Genomic DNA, 23,093 nt, shown 5'->3' with positions numbered 1-23,093 from the left:
CTGAGGTTGAGTTAGGTGTCCTGTACATCAATGAAACTGCTTTTACTTTTTTTCTTTTCTGCAGTTAATCACGAATTTGAGGAGTGATAAAACAGTGAGTATAATAGAGAAAGGGAGAAATCGTTTGATCTCTGGACTCAAATGTGAAGTTCTTCATACAGACAGTATGAAGACGTAAAACTTACTTATCAGTGGAAATATTTACTCTGCCTTTCTTGGGCAAAATCCTACTACTGTCAGCAGGAACAATCAGTGCTTTTCTCTTCTCCCCCCTCCTCATTCAGCACCTGGGGCTGAGGCAATGAGAAAGCACACAAATGGGAACAAGGGCACATTGAGACACCAAGACCCTTTGGAGAAGGCTTGGACAAGAGGTGGGGCTAAGCAGGGAAGAGTGGGTGAAGGGCCTGGGAGCTAGTGGCAGCAATCAAACAATTGTCGAGCCCTGCTCTAGGCGATGAGCATAACTGATAATGATAAATGCATATTCACTTAGACCTTCACTCTTCAAAACTTCTACCAAGATGCAGTTTTGCAGAGGCACTTGATGCAAACAACACTGTAAATGCATGCAGTGTCTGAAGCAAAACAAAAGCCTTGTAAAGAAAAAAGCTCAGAAACTAACCCTGAGTTTCTTAATGTCATCTTGGCTACAGCACGTACCATTGAATTAAATGGCTGTTGGTCAGTCACCGGAAGGTGTCAAGAGATCTTTGGTCTCACTAATCCTTGGAGTGAATTAGGAACGGCTAGCTTTTTAATCTTGTCCCTCTGGAAACTAAACTGTTGAACCACTGGGGCTCCCCGTGCTTTGCCAAATTCCCCATCAATGCCACTAGGGATGAGCAAACAGAAAAAAACCTCTTTACTGAGAGGGAGCAGGGGGTGAGGAAGGTGTGACTGGGCAGGGAATAGAACAGCTGGGGTGGTATCTGACTGAACAGGTAGACAGAGGACAAGTAACTTAGATTATAGCATTAAATGTAAAAAGACCCCTCATCAACTAGCCTTTCCTTGTCATAAACAACATCTTATCAATATTCATTTTTTCTCCAGAGAGAGGAAGTACTGAGGGATCAGCTTGGAGAATTACAAGCAGGGAAAGACCTGAATACTGTAACACTGGAGGAATCTCAAAGCTCAGGCTCCTCTCTAGGATGTTCACTGCTGGACAGGAAGGTAAACAGATCCATGTGAATGCTGTGGGTTTGGCTAAGAAGAGGAAGCTGTGCTGCTTTGCTCAAAGACTGCAGCCCAGCAAGGCTTTTCAGCTCATACTTTAAAGGTCTCTGAAAAGCATCAGCCAAATTCATGGAATTATTCAAATTAAACATGAGCTCAAGTATTTATGGATCAAGGTCTAGAGAGAAATTGTATAACCTTCAACTGAAGCATTTCTTCCAGAAACAGCAAACATGTCAACATCCATTATCTCCATCACCCTCCACAGCAATATCTTGCAGAACACAAATCCTAATTCAGCAGGACTGATAAAACCAGAAAGCAAATCCTGGACTCTTAAAAAACTTCATAAAAGTCGCTGTCGTGGTTTAACCCCAGCCGGCAGCCGCTCGCTCACTCCCCCTCACCCAGAGGGATGGGGAGGAGAATCGGAAAGGAATGTAAAACTCAAGGGTTGAGGTAAGAACAATTTAATATGTAAAGCAAAAGCCGCGCACACAAGCAAAGCAGAACAAGGAATTCATTCGGCACTGCCCATGGGCAGGCAGGTGCTCAGCCGTCCCCAGGAGAGCCGGGCTCCGTCACACGTAACGGTTACTCGGGAAGACAAACACTGTAATGCTGAATGTCCCCCGCTTCCTCCTTCTTCCCCCAGTTCATATACTCAGCGTGATGTCATATGGCATGGAATATCCCTTTGGTTGGTTTGGGTCACCCGTCCTGGCTGTGTCCCCTCCCAATTTTCTGTGCCCCCCCAGCCCTCTGGCTGGCAGGGCCCAAGGAACTGAAAAGCCCTTGACTTAGTATAAACATCACCCAGCAACAACTAAAACCATCCGTGTCCTATCGACAGCGACATCGTTCTCACATCACAGGCAGAACACAGCACTGTACTAACTACTAAGAAGAAAATTAACTCTGTCCCAGCTGAAACCAGGACAGTCACAGACTTCCACCTACAGAAACGAAGCCACCCATAAACTATTCCCCTTGCATCCCAGGCACAGCATAGTGGCAGCTTCCAAGAAAACTCAAGACACTCGCACATTCATTAGAGCATTTGATGGTACAAAAGTTGGAAATGGAAAACAGGAGATTTCCCTTTTGAAGGAGATATTTACATTTGCATGTTGAGAGAGGACTTAAGTGACCTGAAGCACAACCCAAGGCTGACGGGAGCACTTCTGCATTCTCTTTTACTGGGCAATCCATTAACCCCACAGTTTCTGCATAGAATTTACATGTGACATGATGGATCATCTTTGGACCATCTCACTGTAAATGTACCGCCTTCCAAAACTGCATCAGCAACATCTTAATTCTGTAAATTCCTGCATGTCAGTGTCCTTGCCTTAAATCAAACTTGGGTATTAGAAAGATGCTCGGGAACCAGCCTGTCAAGGTGCTTGTGACTTTATATGGCTTTATTCCTTTGCCAAGTTCACAACCCAGTGTCTTGAGAATCAGTGGCAAGAGTTCTCCCTCACTTCTCTTTCCCCTGCAGTAAGCTGCCCTGTTTTGTGACCTGCTCTTCAGTGAAAACCATTACACATTCGACTTAGGTGCTGCATATAGGAAAGATGCTGTACAGTATACCTTTGGAGAAGACTCACTTAGCGCCTGCATTCAGTGGTTGTACAAGGGGAATAGACAGACCCAACAAGTCTCCATTTTGGGTGGGTTCTGACACCAAGAAGACTTTGTGGCTTGTTTCACCTTGCAACAACTCCAGTTTGAATTTCAAACTCTGCCTCAGGTTGGATGGGACACCTGGTCTGAGGCTAAGCCCTCCAGGGAAATCAGGAGGTTTCCTGAAGTCCCATTCAGGAATGACTTCAGAAATGGCCCAAAACTAATGCCTATTGCATCCCAGCGTGTCTCGGCACCCAAAATCACACACTGAGGGGAAGCATGCAAGCTGCAAAGAGTGACTTCATTCCCAGTCAGAAACAGATACCGGACACAAACATTTTTTTATTTTTTTAACACTGGAGCAGGCTTTGGAAGATAGGGAAGAGTGTGCTACCATGAAAATGCCTGGAGTCAGTTTTCCACTTCAGCTCTGAGACTAAAGCTTTGCCACATCTCTTTAATTTTTCTCTTTGGCAGCGATTTCAAAGGCTCTTTGTTCTCTAAGGCAGTCTCTCTCATGTATCTTTGAAGGAGTTAGGCAGACATAGGCCCTGAGATGAAAAATAAAATAAAATCTGCATGGGAAACAAGCAGGCTTGAGACTTCTCTACTGCCAGATATTTTGTGCACACCCAGAGAGGCTTCCAAATGTCCATAAGAGATCCCATGCCTGCAAGCTGCAAGAGTCTTCAGTGTTTCTGCATGTATGTGTGTGTGTATATATATATGTTACCTGTTTAAATGAATGTATATATGTTTGGGACCTCTTAGGTGTAGGCAGCTTGCAGGCAGCCACCACCAGGATATGCTCATCAGCTGCTACGTGCCTGCAGAGCGCTTCATTCCTCTGCAGCTCACTGACAGCTGGTCATCCAGGGAGAAGCAAGTTTTATTCCAGCCCTTCGTACTAACCGTAAGTGAACTACTTATGCTTCATTCACCCCACCATTCATCCATCCTGACAAAAAAACTGCCCAGAAATGGCAGCGAGGACCAGCTGACATTAGGCTATTAGGCAGTGAAGAAATATAAAAAGTATAGCATGAGGCTCTTCCCCAGCAAAGAAGATACAGCTATTTTAAGTATCAGCTAAAGCTGCTTATTCACAGGCTCCCTGTAAAATACGAGATGTCATAGATGAAATGCTTAAAATGGATGTTTAAGGAAGGCAGCAAAACAAACATTTGCATAACCTTTAAGTACTAATATTTGTAAATAATACCCAAACATCTGCTAGCCAGAACGAGGTCACTGACATGGAGATAACTCCCTAAGGGTCAAAACTAATGCAGTCTGGTTTAGCTTGTGGAGGCTGCTTGGAACATCAGCAAAGCAAAAAACTTTGTCATTACCATCGTACCCACTAGCTGCCTCTAACGGGCTGAGAGCAGGCAAGACAAGCATGCTTATTGGGCTGCTAATAACACACCTTACACAACATTTGCTTGCTCGCTTGCTCTTTACAAAGATACTTTTTCTCAAAAAACCCTTCACCTTTTCTCTACTGTTTTTCTTCCATGTTACCTTGCAGAACCCCAGCCTGCTCTGCCCAGTGGCCACAGCTGCGTTGGGCTGGCAGCTGGCTGACTGTCCTCTGCACGCCAGCAAGAGTCACTGTGGCCACCACACAGCAGCTACAGACCCCGTTCCCTTTTTAGCTTAAAGTTCACTGGTGAAGTTGTAGACTGGTCCACTAAAAATGTTGAAGGGTAACAGCTGCCCATCATTTCGCCAAGCTTGGGAACCATCTTAGTTGCAGAACTGGGTTTCTTTGTAGTTTAATGTCACTCACAATTCCCTTATGATATTATTTATGTTTCCCAGAGTTGAGCTGTCTTTCCCACCTGCACCGTAACATCACACGCCCCATGCAACGCCGTGAGGCTGGACCCCCCGTTAGACTGTGGCCCTTGAGCTGCTCTCAGAAAGCAGGCAGCGTCTTAGGGCAGCGACCGGTTACAGTCACACGTGTCCCACAGGCTCCTCTACTCCGCTTCTGCAGTACAAAAGCTTTTTCATCCTACTCAGGTCAGACCACATCACTCTGACTGGCATTGCCACAGCAAAGCTGGACGAACTCACAGTGCATAGCAAGTCACTGTGACTGCCTGATGAATAACGTTACAGAAGAAAATGTAAGGATCACCTCTTACCAGACTTTTGTTTTATTTCCTTTTTTTTTTTTTTTCCATCGGGCTTACCACCTGTCACTAAAATACACTGTGTAATTCTACAGCCATGCAAGAACCTGTAGCACCCAAGCTATCTCCGTGCATGTGAGTCCAGCTTTCTAAGGCTGGAGCCTCAACAAAGCTGTTGCCATATTTTGTTCCTTATCACATAGAACTTCAGCACAACTTTGCCAATACCTCACCTTTGTCCCAGGTAGCTCTGCAAGATAAGGAAGTTTTGAGCAAAAATTAAAGAAACACCATGTTTTTCCTTTATAAATAAAGTCACCTTTTCACTGAAGGCTGTTAGAATATTTTTCAATTTTATAAATGTTACTCCAAGTTTTTAAGCTCTAGGAGTACCCTAATGCCCTGATGGGAGGTAACATGGGAAAACAAGACAAGGGAGATTAAAACACAGTTTTACATTAGCACTGGAAGAGTAGCCGTGTAACTATGTATGTTTGGTGTGAACTGTGCACAAAGACGACCCTCATGGGCTCTGTGACACTGATAAAAATAGCAAAAATTTGGTCTGCAGAAATACAGTGCAGTGGTGACACCGGACATTGAAACCTAAACCATTAGGACATGTGCTGGGCAAGCCACGTGGGATCACCGATATCCATGACGGAACAGCGTGCCAACAAAACAAAGCCAGACTGAGGCAGTGGACATCCAGCCAGCACCTCACAGGTTCAGCCTTTGCAGGCAGAACAGAAGAATGGAAAAAGGAAGGCTGAAAAGTCAGGTAAAGAAAACCAAGACCAAAAATAGACAAACAAACAGGAAACTGAGCCAACAAGGTGGCTGGCTGGACAATCCCGACAGTGACCATCTCCTCCTGGAGCCAAGAGGCTTTAGGTCAGTGCATGAAACAAATCTCATGGTTCCCCAGTCTTTCATTTTTCAGAGGTCAGGTTCCTTCCTAAATCCACCCTGCTGAAAGGCTCACCTTCCAAAAGAAGCAACCTGGCAGGAGAGGAAACACCAGCAATAAACCGTAATCTCCCTTTCCCACCAGAGAATGTGGCAGCAGTGTCACTGCCAAGCCAATACCCACCTGGAGCAGGTGAGGGACCTGAGGGCAGCTCACTCCGCGTCACTTTATAGCCAATTCAAAAAGGAGCAGGCATGGCCAGTGCCTCCAGAGCCAGCTCCCAGACCTCAGCCCTGAGCCTCAGCTGCATGCCTGGGCTCCTCAGAGGTGCTCACACCAGCTCCAGGCAGATTTGCCTATATTCCACCCAGAGGACAATTTAAGTCAAACTCTTCAACCTTAGAAAATAGCAGATCAAGTTTACCACTGATTATCAAGAGCTACCTGCAATGGGCAGGCTGGACTGCAACATGTTAGTAAATTACAGCGGGGGTGGGGTGAGGACGGGGAGGGGGACACCACTAGTGATGACACGTTTTGGAGTCTGGAGTTTGGAGATATATGAATAGTGAGCATGGGGAGAGCGCTGTGCTGTCTGATCAGCACATCTGCACTGCGGGGCGAGAAATGTCTTCCCAGCCACGCCAGGAACGGACGGGTCAGTAAAGCTCTGTTCTACAGACCAGGTGCAAAATGCAAAATACCTGTGTGACCCACTGGACAGGGAGATGTTGCGCTTCACCCTAGAAGGCTGTGTTAGAAGGACGCAGTATTAGTCATTCATCAAAAACTACAGAAAAATCTTCTCTTAGCTCATCTGATCAGAAGAGGGATTTCCATACTGGTGTTCCAGTACATTTTTTATTCAGGTACTCTCTTACCTCTGCAGTAATAAGTCTAGAAAGATCAGGTGAGCACATTCCTGTAACCGGGCATGACAGAAGGCAGAAGTGAAGGTGACGGAGGTGTCCCCTCCTGCTCTTTTGGTTGCTTTGAAACAGAACAAGGTCTTAAAAAAAAAGATTATGGTCAGGATGAATTTGGTACATTGCTCTGGGTGATGCTCTGTTTGTGTACTCTGAATAATTAGAAAAGTTTCCACTGACAATGTTAAAGGAATGTACTCTGAATAATTAGAAAAGATAAGGTGGGCACCTGAAGGAGATAAGGAGACCCTCAAGTCAGGAAATCATTGAACAAAGAAAATTGAAAGGTCTATTCCACCTAGATCCCACCTATTGTGAATGGAATGATTAGGTGTCAAAATCAAATGAATATGTATGTTAAGATGTTGTGTAACCTCTCACAAAAACTGTATAAAATACCCAACTTTTCACTGAAAACTTCGGAGCTAGTTTGTCCAGTGTGAATTGGCTAGCTCCCCAATGTTACATGAAATAAATACCTTTGCTGCTTAAAGACAAAATTTGTCTCTGAGCAGTTACTCTGTGCCGTTTTGGCATCAGCTTTAGAGAGTTTGAGACATGATTTTATCTGGACAAAACTACTCCCATTTTCTCCTAGCGAGGATGGGCTGTGATCCACCTAACGAGTTCTTTACTTTGCAATTTGATCACATCAGCTGAAAAGCACATTGCAGCTTCACAACTACAAATGGACATTAAAACCCACATTATGAAACAACAACAACAAAAAAATGAGCATTGAAACCTGTTCATCTTTTCAGCAGAGGAAAACACTTACTGGGAGGGTCCATCCTGAGCTCTGGGGAACGCTAGCCAGAAGGAGAGCCAACTTCAGCAACGGGAAGGAGTGCAGGAGCTCTACAGAGCACAGAGGGCTACGAGGTGAGGATGAGTTCTCTCTGAATTGCCTCAAACATCTCGTAAGACCACCCAACTCCTTTCCCTTCACACTGGTTCATCTGCCCAGGCATCTGGCTTTTTTTTTTTTTTTTTTTTCATTAGACGATTGATTAGATGATCAGATGATTTTTGATTAGATGAGCATGAAATCAAGAGAACCATTTTATTCTCACCTCCAAAAGCCGGCCGCATGGTGAAGTCATGGTCATCGACTCTGAGAAGCTGCTCTGTCTTTCCTTTCCAGGTTTTGGTTACATCACGGTTCTTCATGTAGATGTGACTGCAAAAGACAGCAACAGTCGGTCTGCCGCCTCGGTGCCCCGCTGGCTCTGCGGCCAGCGGCCCAGCGTTGGCAGGAGCAGCAGCGCTGTGGGCACAGCCCCGGGAGGGACGCGGGGTGGCTGCTGGCACCCCGGCACAGGCCAGCGCGGCAGCCTCGGCGCTGCCGCTCCACAGCATTCACTCAGACCTGGCCTCTCCTGCGGGCAGCCTGCTCTCCGACCGGCTCCGAGACTGGCACCGTGCTCTCTCCACCTGGGCATCACGGCTCCCAGGGAGGCACCGGGCTGAGAACGCAGCGTCTCACCGAGGAGCTGGGAAGCAGCAAATGCCGCAGCCCAGAGCAAGGAACAGCAGAAGCAGCTGACTGCCCCACATGTTACCTGGCCAGGATTTGGCCAGATACCAAGGTGGCATTATCATGAGGAAGCTCTTTTTGATGGTCACGCAATGTCATACACTATTCTTAGACTACCTATCCGCCTCCTGAACACCAGTTCAATACTGGAAGTTTGTGCGGACAGAGGGCTTCCTTTCTCTTCTGACTTCTAAACAATGACAAAACCACCCGTTTCCCTCCACAGCAGCAGCAGAAAAAGAGGGTTTTTACCTAAAGAAGTCAGCAAGATCTGGAATCCTCGCTTTTCTGAATATTAAGGGAGGAAAAAAATTTATTTAAAAAAACAATTATTTGACAGATTGTGCAGTAACAGCAGAACAAGGATGACAACAAGCCCCTGAGAAAAGTGCAAGACAGTCACTAAAATCACATAAAGGGATAACTAAGCAGCAGACAGACAGCTACTGCGTGCATTTCTGGAAGAAAATCCAGATCAGCACCCCTGGCCGTTCCCCAGTGGTGCAGGGAGGAGGACTTAGACCATTACGACTCCTCAGCCCCTTTGCACTGGGCATAAGGTCTGCCAAGGTTATAAATATTGCTGCAATTAGCTGTTCGTCAGTAATTTACTAAAATAGTTAAAATAATAAATAGAAAGAGCTTCATACAAAAGGGTTGTGATTCACTTGCCCGCGTGGGAGAAATACTACTGACAGTAAAGAACAAAAAAATCTTGGAGGAAAAATAAAGGGACTACTCTAATAGATACAAAAATGAAAGTGAATTAGACTTAAAATCTCGGTCAAAAACTCAGAGCTTACAGAACAATCACCACACTCATAAGCGTTGCTGTGGAAAGGGATAGGCAGCATAACTCACAGATCAGAAGAAAACTTTCCCATCAGAGCATTCATTTCAAAAAAGAAATGATAAAACCTAAGGGCTGTTGACAGCTGCTGCTAACATTGATGAACTATTTATTTTAATAAGGACGTGTGAAGGAAGCAACAGAATTTAAAAAATTGTATCAAATCGATGCTTTGAAGCAATATAAGCCCCTGTGCTCCAGGGTACATGCTCCATTGGAAAGTTTGGATCACCCTCACCTCACTTCGGGTCCTGTTTAAATCAGGGCATGGGATCATCTCTACCCCTTCTGGCTGTAAAAAAGGACCCAGCTGGAGCAAATGCACTCCGAACACGGCTGCATTAACGGTTACCCAAAAGCAGGGTGATAAACCCAAGCACAGCCATTAGCGGGAATGGTTGGAGGCAAAAATTTAGCTTTTAACTGCTTGCTGTAGGGGGACGTTGTGTTTCTTTGCAAAGGCTAGGGCTGCTGACAACACACGCCGTATTGCCTCTCTGCCCGAAAAGCTGGAAGTGGAGAAGAATGAACTTCCAGTGTCTGCTGGACTTTAACCGTCAGGGAAAGACCTAAATACCAGTGAATGTTCAATCAAATCTCTCTACTCAAAGAAGCGGGTGGGGAGTGGTGGTCGTGGGGTGTCAAATTAAAAATCAAATAAAGCTTTGGATTGCGTGTTCTATGCGGAAATAGCATGGAAAATCCTGATGGTATTACAGTAGCACCTTGTAAATCAACGGCACGGCCTCACTGAAATGCCAGGCTCTGATCAATTAATTTAAAAATTATCAAAGAGCAAATAGCACGCAGGAGAGTTGCTAAGAACAAGTTTGTGGCTAAAGAGGCTTCAGGGGTTTGTCTGGGGACACTGACACTCTGAGGAAGAAAACAGGTTTTCAGGAACTTCCAAGCCAGGGGTTGCATTTAATAACCAGCATTTAATCATTAATTCATGTTCAATCCTTCAGGCATGATGGACGATTCAGAATTTACAGACAGAGGTCTGTCATTTAATTTTTAATCAATTTAAAAATATTTTGTGGAGAGCTATTTGTAATGACAGGCAGTCTACACAGACTTTGAAATGTATAGTAACTATTTTTGTCAATTTAATCCAAAAGCAAGACCAAGTTTGTTTGAGAAAAACCATTCTTTGTAGCAGCACATGACATCAGCTATGCTGGCATCTTTTGATCCTCTCCAGCCAGCATCCCATGCCATCTCCACCACTGTTTGCCATAGGAAGCATCTCATTATCTGCAGCAAAGGTGAATAGAGCCGCCAGTGCCTTTGCAGAACTGAAGGACGCGTGGAACACTCCTGCCCATCGGGGGCCTTTACTGACAATCTGATCATCAGTATCTCATAAATCCTCCCTGATGTACTTATGGTCTTTAGCACTTCTGATTATAGATTTGTCAGGGTTTCTTTCAGCTTTATGCACTCTCTGTAATTCACCACTATTCATTTAAAGCCATCCACCTCCCTCTCTCTTTTTTGCCATGTTTTTCATATAAGATTTTATTGCTGTTTACACTTTGTTCAAGTGGGACGAGTTTGATAAAACTGTCCATTGTAAGGACTTGTTCCTGTTTGCAGAGGAGAGAAGAGGACAGGTATCTCATTAAGTTTCTGTAAAGGCTTCTCCATTATTGCCTAAATTCTTTTTATATATTTTCCTTTCTAGTCATTTTTTTTAGAATTGTTCTCAATTGCATAAAGTAGATCCTTTATATAAAGAAAATTAATTTTTGACAGCACAAGGCATGACATTTAGCAGCTCAGGAGGACACAAAAAAGCAGCAGGTATCTACGCAGACATGCGGACCTTTCCAGAGCAAGATAAAGAATTAGAAAATTGGAAACAGTCCTCGTGCTACAGGGTGTAAGGCAATGGCTGAGTGTGGAGCCTGAAGGGACACGTGATCTCCACCTCAAGCGTGGCCTAGCTGCTGGCAGCCAGCGCCTGGGAGGTTTCTGCACCTCTCACTGCAGAATTCAGCATTGACTTTGGCCACAGGATGGTATCTCATGGTCATGGGACGTTTGTTCCTATTATCCTGTTTCCTACTGGGATTCAGAAAAGTATTTCTACAGTTTCAGTGACAGTCTTACCATACTTCAGTATATTCTCTGGGGAAAAAAACCAAAACTATATAGAGAAAGGTAACTGAGGTTCGCTTCTCGGTCAACGGTAACTAGAGGGTTGATTATTGTTTGAGACTCCCAGAAGTTTTCTTAAATATCTGTAAGGAGTGTGCTGAAGCGTCGCTGAGTTTGTATAGCAGCCACAGCAAGCTGGAAGAGATGCACACTCTGTAAACCTAGCACCCAGAAAGGTACAAAACCTTCTGGTTTTTTCTAACCAACCGAGCATATGACTGCTGCAAAGATCTCCTAGAAGATAAATGAAAAAGGGAAAGTACAATAACAGTTTATGACTGCCATAACAACTTGCTCCTAGACGAGCATTCAAAATTTATTACATCCACTACGCTACGAGTGTATCCCACATAGATGTGTTATTTTTAACATTATTTGCATGGATCACATGGGATCAGATACGGTCAAGAACTTTCTGACAAGCTGGGAACCTCAAGGTTTTGGGTGGGGGTCTCCTTGCGTTGCCTCTCAGGGCCACCAACTCAAGGACCTGACAAGTCCTGACTGGCCAAGAGGCTTTGGTAGCTCCACCACAGGCCAGGTTTGCTCTGGTTTACATAGATGGCCACACCAGTCCCTATTGTTCCAAGACTGCAGGGGAGAGAGGCTCTGCTGCCCTACCTCTGCATGTAACGTTCTCCGTACTGACTCACCTGGGGTTTTATGCCTGGAGCAGGAAGGAAAGTGCCTTTCCTTGCCACATTTCTAGAAAAAGCTACATCAGACTCTGGAAAATGATGGACACAAATTCAAAGGATGTGCACAATGACTGTTACTGCACATGTTAAGAACATCTCATGGCCACATGCCCAACACACCTTATCATCTATTGCTTAGGAACTTCCATTTTTGCTTGGATTTATAAAGTATGGTTTTTAACCAGGAAAAAAAGAAAATCTGCTCTACGGTTGTTCGTATTTTTAGTGTATTACTGATTAATCAGAATACCTTTGTTCTTCACAGCAATAATTTTTTTAATTTTTTTTCTTTTTTATCTTTTGTAATCAAGCATGTCGCAAATGCCACACTCCTTGGCTCTTCCTACATCCAGCCAACCCAAAGCCAACAACAGGAACATAAGCCAAGGGTAAAATTCACAAGGATGTTTTACGCAGCGACACTCCCTCGCGAGAATAAAAGGCTCAGCCTTTTATTTTCACTATTTCAGGGCAGAACTATCCAACTTGCCTGGCTGTCCCCACGCCCCGGTCACTTAAGACGTCGTCTTGGGCTCATGAAAACAACCAAAAAAAATTACAGGCTCTCCTCACTGTGAAATCAGTGCAATTTGCACCCACATCAGCAGAAGCAAAAGTAAACCAGCATGTTTAATTGCAGAGGTACAGCACTCGGCTTCCCAGTACAAACAGGTTGCTTGGGCAGCGCACACTGCAATGAGCCGAATGATGGAGATACGGGGGATAACGGGTCTAGCCAAGGGAGCCAGAAGCTGCTGCTCTGAAGAGGCAGGAGGAGGCACGGCTGTTGAAGAGACAGCACCAAATGCACACAGGCTGGTGAGGAGCAGCGTTGCAGCTCTAAAACCTCACAGCCCACACAGACACCTACAGAGCTGCAGCACAGAGAGGGCAACATCAGCAACAGCAGAGAAATCATAACTGCAAACGTGAACCCCAGCTGGAGCACACAGCCAAGGTAAGGCATGAGGTTCGCTTCTCCGGTCTTCTGTTGCCACTCTTGCGCATGCATGCCTCTCCCTGCGCTTGTTTCACGTTGCCATTCGGCCCTGCTGTGATGCTGCAGTGATGGTAGAAAGATCTCAGAAGACATCAAACCTTGCATAACTAGAGGCTGTGCAATGCCCTGGACTTGAACCCAGGTCAGCAATGCATCTGTGAAACAACGGTTATCAACATTTGAACCTCTGAGCCACTTACTAATATTGAATCTTCTGAGAAACCATCACAGAGCAGAGGGGATCAGCAGGGGCTGGGAGGTACCAGAGGGCAGAAGACATGTCTGCAGCACCTGGCTGAAGGTCGGGGAAAAAATGCAGCCCTGCAAGGCAGCAGAGGGAACACCCTGGCCAGCAGCAGCTGTTTCACCAAGGATCCCAGCGGACCACTCTTTGGAAAACCAGTCTGTGTGCTGAGCCTTGCGCTGCCATGACCTGATGGTTGTCTTCTGCTTCTGGGTCCCAACCTAAGGCTGGCATGTAGCATGCTCTGAAAATTACATCTCTAGTGAGATACTCCAAACCACTGACCAATTCCAAAAACCTTGGCCAGGAAGTCTTTAGCTAACAGAAGCTCAAAGCCACTTTCACTTCAAAAGCACAGTGTCTCTGCTGGTTGGAGCGTGAGGCTTCTGCTGGTGGGAGAGGAACAGGCAGCCTTGGAGCCAGACAGGTGGAGGCCACTGGAAACACGGCATTCACCGGCAGCGCAGCTGGGGTGGCAGATGTCCCCTGAGCCCCCTCTCCCAGGACAATTTATGCAGAGTAATACACATTACCAGAAGCATTATCAGCAATTTTTATAGAGCAATAAATATTAACCAAAGCACTACTTTTCAGAGTTTCTTTTTCTGTGTGGAAGTTCTGCCTGGCTGGATAGTCTAGGAGGACTGCTGGTTTGTTTGCAATTCCTGAGATGCAACCACTGCAGAGCTACTTACTGAAGAGTACTCCAAACTGTTTCAAAACCCCAGTATCGGACACGCCAACAGCACTTGCTTGGCACTTAAAGTAAGCCTGATGCTCCAAGGAAGCTTCAAGCACACACAGACACACTCCGTACTGTCAGTACTGCACACAGCAAGTCGGACACGCCTTGGCAGCAGTAGCCTAGACAGTGCACACAGTGCTCTGGAAAATCCCAGCTAGCAACACGGCAGCAGAGACCATGGTCCATCCGACACACACACCTGCACCTTTCCACATTTCCACCGTCCCCTTGAGCACCAGTCTTTTCTTCTTCTCTGGAAATGTATTCCCTGGTGTGCAGGTAAGGCTGGGGCCAACACCCCTGCCCAGCAGTCACCCAAGTGACTCCAACAAAAGGTTTTACTTTGCAGTTCATTTATCACTTTTTCCCAAACAGAATGAAACATCAAATTTTTTAACCAACAATTTGTTAATTATAAGCCCTTGGTGTCACTGAAATCAGGAATAAGAAACCTCCTTAACACCAACGTAGCACTGAGAAGCAGGCATTCCTTCACTGCAGCGCTGGATGCACAGGGGATCGTTCCACCTAACGTGCATGCCGTGTGTTACATTTAGGCAAGGTTATATAGACCATACATATGTTTATGCATTACATTTCTCGGAAGAGTCATACATATTCATTCATTTCCCAAGAACAGGTGGTACTGTGTTAATTAAGCATCGTGCACACTCCTTACAGGTATTTTAAGAAAATTCCTGGGGGTCTCAAACAACAGTCGACCCTCTAGTTACAGTTGACCGAGAAGTGAACCTCAGTTACCCTTCCCTCTATGGACTTGTTTTGACCACAGTTCAACTCCTTTTGGCAAGTTTGGTTTCAAATCCGGCTTTGCAAGAAGATCTTTTGTTTAAGTTCCTTCTTGGAATTATTAATTAACCTTCCCTTAACAACATAATGTTGCACAACTGCTGTTTGATGGCAATTATCCATTACACTGAAACGAACAGTAAGTATGTGGTGACATTGGTTTCACGCACCGTTTGTCAGTTTGCACATCAGCAAGAACACCCTCCACTCCAAACAGGTGTCACTAATATCCTTCACTCAGTTTTGCAATATAAATGACGGAGACAGTATCCCTGGAAAATGTCCAGAACTACCACCAAAGTACAAAGCCGGGAGCTGTTACTCAAAGGCACCCCCCAATTTCCTACACACAGCCTGGGCTCTCCAGAGCGTAACGTGATGCTGCGCCAGGCAATGGTCGCAGCAATGACGCACAGTTACTCCTTAAAGTCCTACCCCAACTTGCAGAAAAAGAGTTGTTATCAGTGAGGTGGGGGAATGCGGGAATACAGGAAAATTAAACACGATACAGTTTCCAATTAAGCAAGCATTATCCATTCAGCATGCGTGATACCTAGAAAAAATAATGCATTACAGCTCAACGTTAATGTAAAACAAGGGGAGTAATTAAGGGTGCACAGGCAACGCTTAACCTGGCGTTTCTTAATTTGGGTTCCGACCTCCACAGCCCTAACCTGGCTTCACCATCTCCCTTTCCCACGAAGGCACAGGCTCACCAACTTCTCTGTGTCCCTGGCGACCAGCTGTCTCGGCACCTGCAGGACCCCAAGCCCTCAGAGCTCCACGGGTAAGAACCCGTATGCAACTTTCAAGGAATGAACCAAAGAACTGAAGATATTCTGCACTTGCACAACCCAAGCTAGCTTCTTGAAATCAATATAAGGATCTTTAGATCAGGCTGATGCATCACCTTAGAGGACACACCAAATATTGAACTTATCAAATGTAGATTCTAAAACACAGGAATAATTTTTTTGGCCGTTTACTGTAAAATTTACTGTATTTCTTATGGTAAGTCAGCAAGAGAAATCCTAAGCAGAAAATGTGATGAAATAATTCTAAAGGACACTGTTTTCATTTCTCTTACACAACCAGAAAACCAGCATAGACACTATTTTTAATTTCCTTTTACTAGAAGAGTCTGCTATTCATTGCTGGTTTAGAGACAACTATGTTGTTTCTTTGTAACTGGAAGAAGAAACACTCTCTTTTTTTTCCTCCCAATAACTGCAGAATTCTCTGTTTATAATGTCATTCCTGTTTGACAGTCCCTAAAACTCCATTTTCATATACTTCTAAATAACCACATTGCATAGGAAATATATATATATATATAAAAGGCATATAGTTCCCTAGGTTCTACCTGGCTGGAAAACCATTAAACCAAATAATTAAAATCATTTTTCCACAGAAAACCAAATAGTATCAGTTAATCTTCACAGTAAATAAATAATTCTAGCAGTGTTTTGTCTTCCAGTCTATCACAGCTTCACAAAAATAACAGCACTGTAGAAATTGCAAATTATTTTAGCAATCTGTAAATAAAGTACAAAATATTCAAACAACTTTTAACCCAGAGAATGGTACTACTTTTGGTCAGTCATGTTTAAAAGAAGGATTTATACCATCTTGGTTCTTCAAAGTAGATGATCTCTACTACATGTGAACGGTTTGCAAGAAAATGCCACTATTGAATCACCCACATTCCCCAGAATATAAACTTGGAAAAATCTGCAGAGTTAAATGAAAGATCTTATTCAATAATGGAGATTCTGTGTAAATCAGTGGTAAAACTTCAGTTGGCTTTAGGACTGCAGGATCAGGCCCTAGCTGTTTGTAACATTTACGTCACTAAAAGCAAATGCTACTGTACTTTTTCAATATGTAGTAGAAATCTGAGTGCATATTGGCTATTCTTTGCTTTCAATTATATGACGTTTCTTGGTAAAACATTCAAGTAACAACACTCGCTATAAAAGTGTTGAGTGTTAAACCAGAAAACCCAACAAAATAAATGGAAAGTTGAAGGTTTACAGCCATAGTGAAGTGATTTAATAAGCCGAATAAACCCAATTTTATTTTTGAGCCCTTTGAACAATGAACAGTCTTGTAAGATATAATTGCCGCTGGATGACATAACTGCAAAAAAAGATAACATACTTTGGATTGTCTGACAGGTTTGGAAGATTATCTTTTCTAATATAAACCTCCAGTCAAATCTCAGCAAAAGGAAATCTAATAAACTACTAAGACCTTTAACTCTTTCTTTTGCCTTTGCTTGACTTTAAAATATGGGTGGTTTTTTTAAGTTTCCATGTATTTCTTCAAAATACATTTTAATTTTACAATCCCTGGGTAATTTCCAGGGATTTATTTATTATTCGTTAGTACAATGCATGCTAACCAACATTCCTACCTCAAACTGATGGAGAATAATATGCAATTTCAAAGGAACGCAAGCAGCACTGACATTCCAGTAAGCGGGGTAAATAACCTGCTCTTGCAGCGGTGCTGGAACAGTACGTAGGTTTGAACATCACTATTAACTGCAACTCCTCAGAATTCTCCCAGTAATTCCCACACAGGGCTAAGAATATTCTTACCACGATCACACTGAATTGTTCAACTTCTCTGCAAAACCTGCCTCCTTAAGAGTTAATGAAGGTTAAATACGTCCATTTACAGTTGAAACGGATTACCAGAGTTATACAAAAACATTATCTACGAAGCTGTTTGCACACACACAGACACTGACAGGGCAGATTTTTATGTCTATGTAGGAATGTATTTATAAGACTCCAGCAAGAGAAACATACCTATTTTAATAACCCTTACCTCGCCCTCTGTACCTCCAGCTGGCTTGTCCACCTCCTCCTCCTGTGCTTTCTGCTTTCCACAAGAAGAACTAAGCAAAAGATTAATAAAAGGAGTTTTGCAAAATAAGGCATCTTGCTGGAAATAGCAGTCGGGCACTCTGTACTCCAGTAAGCTCCTGTCGTATAAGTCCCCCTGGGTTTAAACATTGAATCAACTCAAATTCCAGCGTCGAGTGTCCATGGGCGATGAGTGGTAGAACCGCCGCTTTCCTGACGTGGTGTTTTCCACAGGCTTTCAGAGGCTTCTCACTCAGAGCTTCTCCCTCATCACCGCTAAATGATTGGCCATGGCTCGTGAAGTTTGCCTCACCAAACATTTCCACTGGGTCCTAAAGGATATTTACTAAAGCCGTTATGTAAAACCCCGCAATTCTGCATGCCAGCTTTTTGCTCAGTCCCCTAATCTCAGCACAGTGCTACTCTCCTGCCAGACCGTGTAAAACCAGGCTGTCCCTTTTCATTAGGTTTTCTGTTCCTTCACACAGCATCTTTTTTCAGCTGGAAACTGCCTGTGCCACGTTTCAGACATGCATATCGTTGCAAAATGTATGTGCTTTGATGGGTTTATAGCAGCTGAGATTTTATCTTCTGATCTAGTCTCACTCTTGATGCTGTTAAAAATAAAAGGTGAGCTATTTCCTCTGAAAACGATGACTTTATTTACCGTTAACTTTTAAAGGAAACTTAAAACATACTAATGCCCAAAGTACCTATACATGCAATTGACTCCTTACATAAAACAAGCTCCCATTATTTTTTTTTTAAATAGGTATTTGCACAACCAGGCATTTTAGATTTTATTAATGAAGATTGAAATAAAAGTGAAAAGCAGCTATTTCCTTAATTGCAAAAGGCTGTTTTCAGAAACCCTTTGAAGCTTATTTTCTCCCAGCTCATTCCGAGGGCAATGCAGAATGCCTCTTTGCAGAAGGCTTCCCTGCTTTACTAACAGCCAGCACGTGGCACAGGTACGAGAGCACAAGTTTGCTTGGCATAGCAGTGAGTCTCCAGGAGAGGAAAAGCACATTCAGAGCGAAGTTTCTAGAGGAGTAAGCAAGTCAAAAGCCAGCAAAACCATCTTCTGGGTCAGACCTCTTCCAGAACTCTCCTGCGAGCCCAAGCTTGCAAGACTTGAATATTTAGGGTATTCAAGCAACACACCAACTAGGAAACAAAACTTCCTCTCAAAGATTCTTAGAGGCTACAGGACGTGGAGAGGTTTGGGGGGGATTTGGTGGGGGTTTCAAGGGTTTTGTATGGTATTTTTTAATTTCTAATGAAATAAATGTACAGATGATTTAGAAATACATCAATATATTGCCATCAAATTGTTCTGCAGCAGAATGTAACTGCTGAACTGGCTGAACAAACTACATACTTCTGTCTGAACCTCTGAAGAAAACTGTTTTGATCTTTGTTCCATTGTACCTGCAAATTAGATTTTCAATAACCCACAAGAAATGTTAAAAAAACCCGCGGGTTTTGGTTTTGTTTGTTTTGGTGTTTTTTTTTTTAATTTCCATGTTTAATTTTAATTTCCTTATTTTAGGAGTTGTTATAGCTACTTTAACGTTTCAAAACACTAACACATCCTATATTTAACAAAATTTAGGAAAACTGCAGACAGCTTGGTAAGTAGTTGCTGAGAAACAGGATGAGAATCTCACTTAAGTCAGTGCTATCATGTTTGACAGCAACAAAACAAAAGTTAGCTAAATTTCACTGTCTTTGAAATAAACATGCTAGAATACATTTAAATCTGAACAGTAATACCAGATGAAAATTATTCCACTGGTTGCTTTCTTTTCGTTCACTGCAGTACTTAAAACATTCACAGACAAAACCACTCAAAACCCTAACAACTGTTGGTCTATTGCTTGTATATGTGATCTCACAGCATTCAAGAATATTACCAGTTGTTCGGGTTTTTTTTAATAAACTAATCAATAAGAAAGCCTCTGGGTCCAATACTGATTTTAGGTTAGAGAACCCCACTGTAACAACAACAAAAAAGCCCCAACATAACCAAACCCACAAACAAAAAACCAAAAGGCCATGTGACACTTGAAACATAACTGAAGATTGGCTTTAAACTGTTTATTACTACCCAGGTTTTAATAAATATTTCTCTTAAGCGTGTTCATACATATGAGAGTTTAAGTTTTAAATTTTCTTTAGTAAATAAAACCACATATGAAATATCCAGTTCAACACATTATGTATATTTCTGGTATAATTAAAAGACAATAGCTCTGGGTAAATAATTATATTACATATTTATAACTATTGCAAGAATAGACATGTTTTATATAATCTTCAAATTTAAAAAAACCAAGATATACAATTGAGAGTATTAGAAGAGGACATTCAAATCTTGCAAAAGATTATCCAATCTTTCTTCAAAAAAATAAAAATCAAAATAATGCAAGCAGTTTTCTGGCCCCTTCTTTCCTCCCGTACTCCTTTCCCCCTTTCACACACACAAAGCAGCATCATAACCAATTCGTATGTGTTCCCCCTCTAGAAATGTGTCATGGTAAATAAAAGTGGTTACTAAACTGTATCCCCTCTAAATTAGGAGTTCACTGGATACAAACACATAGCAGTGTTACATTTTATAATTCCTTCTCCAATATCAAATCTTATACTAACTGAGATGGGGTGATTAATTGCATTTACATTCCACAAAAGAAGTGAATGAACCGCTTTTTTTCAGTTGTCTTTTTCTAGTTGATAAATTACTCAGATTGATTTCCCTACCACATGCCTTAATGTTACTCTTCCACTGCACTTTCTCTTGTGGGCGCTCAATTAATACTTGTTGTAGTTAAATAGCCGACTTCGCTTTTCTTACAAGTAATGTATCTGTAGGTACATTAGCATTCATAAGGATTTAAGCGTGAATACAAAAGGTAATCTTTGTAAACAGTTCTCATGTCATACCCAATACAGAATGTTCAATGAAGCATTCAGGTCACTGCTGTCACAACGAACAACCTTAAAACTCAAATATATACTCGTTAGCCAAACATATTCTACGAAATATAAGAGCTGCCAATGCAAAAGTCAGAAGGACGATCAGAACAGTTGATCCAGTGTGGTTCATGTTGACTCTTGGTTGCTGCACCCGATTAAAGTCAGTTGAAGACGGAGCCCGTCTCTGACTCTGCTGCTGGGCACGGCGCTGCCGAGGACTTAGAGATGTGTTAGTGGACACCGGCGGAGTCTGCTCTTGACTGGCCGTGGCACTGCTATTCTGAGTTCCACAGTAAAAAGGAATCATGGAGAATTGTGAGGCAAGACAGTGCATAAGATTAGCAAGAAATAAAATCATTAGGACTAAAATGTACTCTTCAGATAACTGTCAATACTTGAAACACGGTAACACATGTCACTAGTAATGACAAGATTGTTAAAGCCATCATTTCTGCCCACACACTATCCTGAGAAGAAGTCTATTTCAAGCTTGCAAATCAGCAGTTCTAAGGACAACGTAAGTCTGGGGAAACTCTGTCAAAACAGTATTTGAATTCTAGACCGGTTCCAAATCAAGAGATTTCAAATATCTTTGTCTAGGATTTTCTTAAGTCTTTGCAGTTGAAGAAATCTTTAATAGTCCTCCAGATAGTTAAATCTCCGAGGATTTGTACTGTCACCTACACTGAAGGGGAAACAAGTTGGGGAAGTCAAGAAAAGGAGAGAAGTCGAGGGAACTGTAATTCAGCAATGCTGCAGTGCATCCTGCGGACAGCTGGGTCCAAAAGCCTGTTCACATCCCCAACAACACTGGAAAAAAACAGAACAGAAGTGCTGAACACAGAACGGCCCAGCCATTCCAGCAGGGATCGCCGAGCACCGTGTGTGCCGGCACGCACCTATTGCCCTCTACTGGTCAAACGGCGCACTGCCACTACACGCAGTAAAATATACACACGCAACCGATGTTCAGCTCGGAAGAGAACTATCCTGAAGAAAATTTTCCAGTTTGTAAGATCGAAACCATGGATTCAGAGAGTCCACCAGCCTAATCCTGCTTGCAATAGCAAAAGCCTCAAGCTTCCAACGTTTTAATATTAATAACAGTGACACAGCACAATTGTTGAAAAAAAAAAACCCCAACATTTTACAAGGTTCAGTTTTAAAGTGTTTCAAAAAAAAGTAGCTCTGACAAAAAGTTGTGGGATGGTTGGGTTTATTTCCAAGTCTTCTTTTCACTTCTCAGAACAGTTTGCAGGTATTCCCACTTACAGCAACCGCTATTTTCCAGAGTCAGCTTTCTCTGAACCCTCCCTTCTTCTAAGAGACCAATTAGCATTATTGCAGATAAAACTAGAATTCTGGACAATTTATACGTACTTCCGAGGAAAAGCCTTTTGATGGACATAATATCTACAACCCTAAGCACTGCTTCGGCCAGCTACTATATCCATAAAAGATACTCCTTCCACATGGCCAAACCGGCAGTATCCTCAATAGTGTATTGGGTTTGATGATCCACAAGACAGAAATTAGCCCTTGGTCCCGTGACTCTTTGGCCATATATCTGCATGCAGGAAAATAATTCCAAATTTTCACCTAGTCAGTGATTTCACTAGCCCAGGGAAGAGACCTTACCTTCCTTTCCTACCTCCTCATCATTAGGATTTCCTACTATTTATTATCAGCAAGGAAATACTGGTGTAATTACTTGCCACATTTCACAGCTTGCCTGTTTACACAGGTTTCTTGCCTAAGCTAGCAAGCAGCTTGGGTAGCTTCAAAAGAAAAATATTTTTACAAGATTTATTTTATCAGCAAAGACAGCCAAGAACACCACAAGCAGCTTGCCACAATTTCCACTACACTGCAGAAGAAAGTCATTCTGCTTCATATTGAACCCACTTGAAAGCTCCTCATGCCAAGGAAAATGAAGACTTAAGGAAGCTGAACCTTTGTAAAATGAAGCTCCTAGATTCACCTACACTCTCATCTTTCAGAAGAGAAGAGGGTGAGAAATTAAATCAGGAAGCAAGAACTGCAAATTCAGCAGGCAAAGCGTCACTCTTCTTAAAGCAGCTTTCAAAAAAGGAACTAAAAAAAAGTTCCAGAAATATTCCTGATCCTTCATACTCACTAACAAAAGTAACTAGTGCTGGCTGTCACCCACCTGGGTTTCTTCAAAACTGCAAAGTTTTAACTTAAAAGTAAAACAGAAGGGCACTGTTCTGAATGAGACAAGCTGCTGTACACTAACATCAGTGGAGCTGTGATTCAAGAGAAACTTCACGTACAACCGCAAGGCTTTAAATTATTTTTTGGAGGACATTATATAGATGCATCAGGGCAGCGGCAGACCGACTGCTTCACGCAAAGCTCAGCTAACCCACTGCCTGGGAATTC

General features: G+C 43.0%; 2 protein-coding genes across 4 annotated transcripts in view; both read right to left on the bottom strand.

Moving 5' to 3' along the window:
- The window catches only part of GABRR2 (gamma-aminobutyric acid type A receptor subunit rho2), a 44,580-nt gene extending 24,928 nt beyond the window's left edge, over nt 1–19,652 (bottom strand). Inside the window, exons 1-2 of the mRNA XM_055714193.1 lie at nt 17,674–19,652; nt 7,865–7,971 (exon numbers count right to left, since the gene is read on the bottom strand). Of these exons, the coding sequence (XP_055570168.1) occupies nt 7,865–7,971; nt 17,674–17,861 (295 nt within the window). The 5' untranslated portion in view covers nt 17,862–19,652. The remainder of the gene's footprint in view (nt 1–7,864; nt 7,972–17,673) is intronic.
- A 144-nt stretch (nt 19,653–19,796) lies between these two features.
- UBE2J1 (ubiquitin conjugating enzyme E2 J1) overlaps nt 19,797–23,093 on the bottom strand; it is a 38,583-nt gene continuing 35,286 nt past the window's right edge. For all 3 annotated transcript variants that reach the window (XM_027798010.2, XM_055714199.1, XM_055714198.1), the window contains one exon: nt 19,797–20,970. In XM_027798010.2, the coding sequence (XP_027653811.2) occupies nt 20,713–20,970 (258 nt within the window). In that variant the 3' untranslated portion in view covers nt 19,797–20,712. The remainder of the gene's footprint in view (nt 20,971–23,093) is intronic.

The sequence above is a fragment of the Falco cherrug genome, chromosome 6 (assembly GCF_023634085.1).
Source record: "Falco cherrug isolate bFalChe1 chromosome 6, bFalChe1.pri, whole genome shotgun sequence".
NCBI classification, from domain to species: Eukaryota; Metazoa; Chordata; class Aves; order Falconiformes; family Falconidae; genus Falco; species Falco cherrug.
Note: the sequence above shows the minus strand (reverse complement) of the source record. Positions and strands in the feature narration are given on the sequence as shown.